This window comes from Nicotiana tabacum, chromosome 18 (assembly GCF_000715075.1).
Source record: "Nicotiana tabacum cultivar K326 chromosome 18, ASM71507v2, whole genome shotgun sequence".
NCBI classification, from domain to species: Eukaryota; Viridiplantae; Streptophyta; class Magnoliopsida; order Solanales; family Solanaceae; genus Nicotiana; species Nicotiana tabacum.
In genome coordinates this window covers 133,495,020-133,502,941 of record NC_134097.1, presented here as the reverse complement: position 1 = coordinate 133,502,941, position 7,922 = coordinate 133,495,020, and the positions used below count along the sequence as shown (strand labels likewise).

The following is a 7,922-nucleotide window of genomic DNA, read 5'->3' as shown; positions in this document are numbered from 1 at the left end:
GTAGAAAAATATTGGTTTACCATGAATAGTCGGAATGAACATAGACATATAGAGTCAGTAGACAAGTTGAACCAAGAAACTCAGTAGAGGCATATTAGGATAAGAAAATCACAAGACATCTAATTGGCTAAAGAAAAATCACAGAACCAAAGCAAGGACAAAGTCAGTACACAAGTAGCTCAGAAACCAAACAAAAAATGCCGAAAAATTAGGGCTTTTAGTATAAACGAGTTAAGGTTAGAGCAAACGTAACGAAATCGGTTAAAACATATAGGAAACAGAAGATTAAACACTCAAAATTATCAAATGTTTTGGAAAAAAAGAAATTTCCGGAAACCCTAGTTTAGAGAAAATGAAAAATCGTGGGCCATAGATGCAAGCGGACTGACCCTGGTCCCTGGAGGACCTTAGAGATGGCAATGCCAACGTAAGAGAGGCCATTAGAGGCCAAATGGTGGTGGGAAAACACCATGAAAGGCAGCAGATGACGGGCAATATGGGTAAATTAGGGTTAGGGCTTGAAGGCTTTTGGAGAGGAAAGGGATTTTAGGGCGACGGTTGGTGAGAAAATGGCCGAGTTTTGGGGGGTCGTTTGGTTAAAAAAGGAAAGGGTTAATTGTGGCCGTTAATCTCTATGATCAACGACCGAGATTGAATGAGATTGGGGCCGGGTCGAGCATTAAGTTTTGGGCTTGGTAGGTTTAGGTTAAAAATTGGGCTGATTGGGTCAAATTTGAATAAAAATAGGGCCAAATTTTAAATAGCTAATTTTAATAACTAAATAATTTATAAAAATAAGAAATGAATACCAAAAAATATCTTTGTATACTAAAATGATTTCAAATAGTTATTTAATATTTTAAAATTATAAAAGACCAGTTTATGCATAAATAAAGTAATTAGATATTAGTATGAGCTATTATGGCAAAGATGTGCAATTTAGCCTAAAAAATGTAAATGTAATTACAAAAAATGCACTAAAAATATTTAAACACTATGTTGGCATAAATAATAAATTTAGATGACTAAATCATCGCAAAAGTAATTTGAAGGATAATTATTGGATATTTATATAATAAAAGAGAAGAAATACATTGATTTGGAGCTTTTAAAACTATGAAAAAATTATTAAAAAATAACTTATGCATGCTTATAACTGCATATGTACTATTTTGAAAGTATATATGCGTGTCTAAAATATGTGAGGAAAAATTGGATATCAACAGAGGGTATAAATGATCCTTTCGCATAGTAAAGGAATATTTGTGACCCAATTCCCTTTTAAGTATGAATTATACCGTCTTTGACTCTTTATTGGTATATGAACGTGAAATTGTTAACACGCATTGATTCAGAAACCTTACCAGGAACAAAAGTAGAGCAAATATACATCACAATTCTAAGGCAAGCATCTCGCAAGGTGTACATCATCTACTAGTCCGGAATCACACTTTAGTCCAGTTGGAAGTTGGCCTTCTTTCTCTAAATATTGCTTTCTTAATATGCGGAACTTCATATTAGCTCTAATAATTGCGTATGGGAATTTGGTTTTAAATATTGAGGCTATGTATTAATTAATAGGGATATTGTGGTAAAATACTCATGTCAATCATTGTTTCTTAAGGGGTATGCGTGAAAAGTTCAAAGTGATCAAGTAAAAGCGAACGGAGGAGGAAGTACTTAAAAAAGGAAATAAGTAATTTTAGTCTTTTATAATCAAAGGATGATTGTTTTTGAGCATAAAAAGTGCGCCCTCCAAGCTTCCTTCAGAAAATACACAATTTTCTCGGGCTGCACCGCCAAAAATGAAAGAAAGGAAATCTGAAAGCGCTAAGAAAAAAGACATGTTGTGAAAGAAAGGAAATCTGAAAATACACAATTTTCTCGGGCTTCACCGCCAAAAATGAAAGAAAGGAAATCTGAAAGCGCTAAGAAAAAAGACACGGAGTGACCATGACTCACGTCACATAATCAATTTATAAGACAATACGCCACAAAATGTGCTAATTTCTATAGCAAATTTTCCCCAGCTTGACCAAATATTCAGAATAGACAAGTATGTACATTCAGTAAGTATAGTCAAGTACCACCATAAGGAATGATGCAACAGGAAGCAGGCCACTACAACACTCCAAAATAATCATCAGAATCGGATTCATAATAATCATCATCAAATTCATCATCATCATCAAATTCCTCATCATCTTCATCAGAATCTAAAATGTAATCCTCGTCCCAAAGCTTACAGGAGCAAGATGCTTTCTTGTCCTTCCATGGTGCCCCGCATGTATAACAAAATTCATAGCCACATCTGTACAAACAGGCAAAAATATTGTTAATATAGTTATATATATACAACACTACACAATTGTAATAAACAGAGACAGAAATTGAGTAGTCAAGTAGGTATCACGTGTGACCACAAGTGAGGAAGAGCGAAACATCTAAGAGAACAGATCACTAGTTCATCTTCGGTCTTCGGGCTCTATTACACAGAAAAATAAAAAATATAATAGTCACTACCTCTACCCCCTCAGACTTTTGGTTGTCCTTCTAGCACTGTAGCACATATTAAGATCTCATAGGAGTACTTTTTAATGGTAAAAATAAATTCATATGCAATAATCTATCGACCTCCTATACATGGCTCCCAATGCAGAGCAGGAATAAAAGATGTTTATTATCTGTGGGTACTAATATGATCAATTAAAGCAGAAAGTGCAGGTACTAACCCGTACATACAAGTGTTAGTTGGAAAGTGGTCACTACCATAAGTTGAAAAACAGACCAAGACATATTAGCCAGAATTGTTAAAGAAAAAAAGAACCGATATACTTATTCTGAGTTCATCCAATGTCATGACATTAATACGGAGAGTAGTCGTATGTATAAGAACCCAGGCTTACACAAGAGATGTCAATCTCCCATTATCCGCAAAGACCAGAGGTAGCACACTTTCATTACGTTGGAAACATGTACCTCTACACTGAACCCGGAGAGTAAACTTCCAGTAAAATATTGCACAAATATATTCACTAACGTACTTCCTTTTCCTGATTATAGTGGTGTACAACCACTTTTGCGCACCTCGACTAATTCCACTAGATACCTACTACCTCCCACCAATATAGGTATCGGGTAACTCCCACCAAGGCTTCAACGAATGAGAAGAAATTACCTAGTGTTTTATTGCCACCTCTTCGATTTGAACCTGAGAGCTTAAGGTTCTTTCAGGCTTCATTGACCACTAGGCGACACCCTTGGGTGCCTAAAATACTCTTTATTGATAAGTATAATCACTAAAATGCTTAAGAATATGTCCAGCGGATATTGAACCAGCTGGATAACCTAAGTCCTCCGCTCCACCAATATGGAGGGGATGGGGGATGAAATAGAAAGCAACAGTGTAATGCCAGAGCAGGACACCACAGTTGAAAGATCTATTAATATCACTGAAATAGGAATTGAACAAGTAATCAGAGTGCAAAAATAGCTAGCATGAATATCTTTTAAAAGATCAATAGCAGGCATAAGTATGTAGAACAAACTATTTTATCGCTGAGGCCTCGCATGCAACAAAGTCACGTTAAGAAAGAATGGATACTGCAATAGAGGTTACAAGTGAAAAGAAAGAGCAGTCAAAAAGTAACCAAAAAAAGATCAGCAGGGTTTGGTTCAACGCATGAATATGTAGAACAGACTATAATAGATGCCATATCGTTCGGTTCAATAGGCATGTCCAACAACATGCAACAAGTTGGGTTATTCTTGATCTTTTTTTCTTGAAGAGGGGGGATGATGATGCAAGGCAGCGACAAACTTCCAGTTCAACAATAGAGTGGAGCATATAGTTTAATAGTGTTTACTTGATCCAGTCTAACTATCATGGAGATCATAAATAGCAAATGGTTATATTTGGGTTAAGCTGGTTTAGCAGTGGGTTCATATCCTAAAATCACATCAAACTGAAGAATAATTTAGATAGCATGAAACATATTGACAGGACATACTACTTGCATCAAGGAAAAAGGGATGTCATTTGACTAACGTGATTACACAATTTGAGAGTTTACTTATTTCATGTTTGGGTCAAACAAATGGAAATTGAACACCCATGTCTTTACCTGCAAGTCATGTGATAGCACCCTGCAGCAAGTTCAATCATGTGGTTGCACTTTATACATTGGCGCCACAAATTCACTGCTGCCAGATTTTTCAACTTAACATCTTCTGGAGGATTAGGATTTCTCCTTCTATACTCAGAGCACGTGATACCCGAGTGCCAAGGAACTTTGCAATCGATGCAAAACAGGCCATTGCATGTCGTACATTTCCTGATTCCACATCTTTCAGCTACTACAAAGGCCCCCTTAGAATATTCTAAAACTTCAGATTTTGACATTAATGCTGAGCACTTTGGGTAAGGGCAATAAACTTTTTCAGTCACAGGGATAGAAGCTTCCTTAATGCGTTGCTTCATCATATCAATTAACTTGGGGGTCAAAAATTTAATGCAGCTATCCAGTTTTAGATCAGAATTGCAGTCAGCATGAGGACACTTAGGCACCATACCATGAAGCAGCTTCACTTCAACATGTTGTTTCATACAGGAGACACAATAGCGGTGCCTACAACCATCAACTGAGAAAATCTTGCCAATATCTGTCTCTTCCAAACAAATAACACAAGTTTCGTACACATTTCCAGAAGCAGCTGACTCTGCTACTTTCTTAATTTGGGAAGCCATTGCCTCTCTTGCAAATTTAAATGCAAAAATAATTTCATTTCGAGACACAAATGAAGGCTGGCAAAACAAAAACTTTTGTCGAAGCAGAACCACTTGATTTAGTAAAGCAGCAACCTTCCGCTGTTTGGCTGACCATCGGCCTGTAATCTACAGTTCCCAAAACACATGATTTCAGCAAATTAAGCACTGTAGAAAGCTTGAGTGATATTCAGCAGTTCAAGATATGACTGCAAAACCAAACAGTAAGGTAGTAGATCTTGAATTTTGTGCTAAAACTTACCCTACCAAGTATAGAATCCCTTTTTCCCTTTACTGTTGATAGACAAAAATAAATTCAATTAACAAAGGCAACAAACCAGTTTGAGCCATAACTTTTAGGAAAGATAAATTATTCTTTTGTCAAGGTATCTTAAAAGAAAAGACTGCAGAAGGAAACCTTTGACTTGTGTAAATCGTAAAATTGAGATAACATTCAATTAAACAGCTCCTCAGATATCTATGTAGGCTTACACATATGAGATCATTCTTCTCACAATACCAGGCAGACAATACAGCGATCCCGTACTATTTTTATGTCAGGAAAATCTTTAGCTCGTTAATCCAGAACATAGAAATGTCCTTGTATTGATTTGCTTCATGAACCTGGACAAACATTATATTTACATGTATCCTGATATGTATTTTTTGATAACCATGTAACCTGATATGTTTTGTTAATAGAAGAACAATGTGCCAGTAGATAGCTAGGAATGAGCTCCAGTCACTAATCTTCTGGAGTCCCAGAAGTCAAAAAACAGATTTACTGAAAGCCCAAAAACTCTTTACTGATCCTAGTTGCTTGGACTTTACGGTGTAAAGCTTAATACTCCCTTCGTCGGTTCGTCCCAATTTATACGGCACTAATTCAATTTTGGGATGTCACGAATCATTTGACATCATTCCACTTGCATACAATTTTCACAACTTCCAAGAATTCAAACTCGTTACTATTCGCATGTTGCATTTGATGTATTTTTTTCTCAATCAAACTAATCTTTTAACCATTATCTTAATCTTTCTTCTATTGTCCAGTCAAATACTGTCTACAAAATGGAATGGAAGGGCGCCCAAGGGTGCTGTGGCAGAACAACATGTAAGGAAGTGGGGATTGAATCCCCTTCACCCAAAAATTACACTGCAGCATGGGAAACATAATTTTTTGTGTATAAATATATAAATTTTTGAATCCTCATGAAGTAAAACAAAATGTGGCAAGTGGTTCAAAAATACTACATGTGGCATTTATACATTTTGTATAAATCCCCTTATAAGAATTTCTGGTTCCGCCAAGGGTGTGACTTAATGATCAATGATTATGAATGAATCTCAAGAGACCAGGGTTCAAATATTGGCCGAGGCAAAAAAGGTTAGGTGCTGGGATATCTAATCTATGTATAACTAGCCTATGGACAACAAAACCTCACATTGCAACGCCAATATTGAAACACCATGAATATTAACTGATTAACTGATAAAATGTTAGGTGATGAGATAACTAATAGCAGTATTAGCAATACTGTACAGGTATTATTATTCTTATAACAATCCTTGCATTATATCCCTTATATAACTAGCCTATGGACCAACCAAGCAGAGTTACCCTACCCCTTCATGGGAAAATTACACTCTGTATATAGGCCAAAATTCTGTGTTTTTAAATGTATATGCAATATATGTTGAATTATACATCAAAAATTTATAATATATGTTGAATTCCCTTAGACTTCTTCATGCGTTTACTTCATAGTTTGAATCCCTTAAGTGAAAATCACATTAAACACCAAGACAAAATTAACTGATAAAATGAAACATGCGTGCGGGACTTACAAATTGGAAAATGGGAAAGTAATCACAATAGAACACGACCCTTTTCAAATCCAAAGCGATGGCAGCATTCAAACCCTCAATAAGGGCCTTAAACTCAATGCACTGGCGATTCATCGCACTTCCATAAAAAGGCTTCCTCATTTCGAACAACAATTCATCTCTCGAATCGCATATGGCAACTCCAATCCCACCAAAAACCACCTTCGGTGAATAATTCTCCACCAAACCCTTGAAATAAACCCTAAAAACCTCCTTGTCCACATTTTCTGACGTGCCTTCCCCGAACGGACGCTCGAAATTATCGCCATCATTTTGCCACTCATCCTCCGGCATACGAAGTATCTCCTGAGCAACACGGTGATCGTGAATTCGCTGGTGAAGATCGTCGCGTAATTTTCGAAATTCCAATTCACTGAGCTTGCGATCGTCGATTTCTCGCTCGAGATTAAGGAGTTCTGATGACTGTACTTCAGCGAAAGAGGGATTTGGGTTGGGGTTGGAGGGGAGTGGAGTGGGGGTGGGTGTGGAGGTAGAGGTGGAGGGTTGAAGAGATAAGGAGGCGCTTATAGCTTCTTGGAGTTGGAGTTGAAAGGCGAAGTCCAAGTCGGAGTCCACGTCACGCGCCGCCATGAGTTCACGGCGTTGCTCGGCGGCGAGAGTTTTGAGGTCTTCAGTGTCTACGTCGAATGACATGTTGGAACAAGCAGTATTTGTGTTTTAGGAGTAGTAAAAATGGGTCCCTGCCACCCCTTTATAATAATTGGAATCTCAACGACTGGAGTACTTTCCCGCTATTAGAATGTCCCTGTAATCTATCCATATTTCCACAATCTCAAATTGAATATGCATAAAAAGTTACAACTCCCTCTTTTTCTCTTTCTTTTTACCATATATTTGTTATCTTTCGTGTCACCATCCGTAATTTCACCGTCGTAACCGTAATCGCTTAATATTTCACTTGCTAGGCAAGCTAATATAAGCTAGATTAATTATTTATTTTTACCAATTTAAAACAAAACATTGACAACAATAATAATAAAAGTCTGAAATAGAGTGATATAACACCGGACAACAAAAACTAAACATATCCCAAAACTTAGAGTCACGAATACACGAGCATCTAGAATACTATAAATAAATTTTAGACAAATAAGACTGTTTTGAAACAAAATAAACAGTAATTGGGGAAATAAATGGGGACTTCGGGGCTGCGGACGCCATGCAGCTACATCTCAAGTCTCCTCAAATAGCTAAGTCCGAGCAGTCTCACTACGCACTACTGAGATCAACTCTGGTGTCTGCACAAGAA

The 7,922-nt window shown here is 36.9% G+C and overlaps 1 protein-coding gene across 1 annotated transcript; it reads right to left on the bottom strand.

Moving 5' to 3' along the window:
• Positions 1-1,825: 1,825 nt before the first annotated feature.
• Positions 1,826-7,458, bottom strand: LOC107778247 (E3 ubiquitin-protein ligase RSL1-like). The gene is made up of 3 exons (XM_016598459.2): positions 6,614-7,458; positions 4,125-4,894; positions 1,826-2,311 (listed from the first exon to the last, which is right to left on the bottom strand). The coding sequence occupies exons 1-3, from the start codon at positions 7,304-7,306 to the stop codon at positions 2,122-2,124; spliced, it is 1,653 nt and encodes a 550-aa protein (XP_016453945.1). The 5' UTR covers positions 7,307-7,458; the 3' UTR covers positions 1,826-2,121.
• Positions 7,459-7,922: the final 464 nt, after the last annotated feature.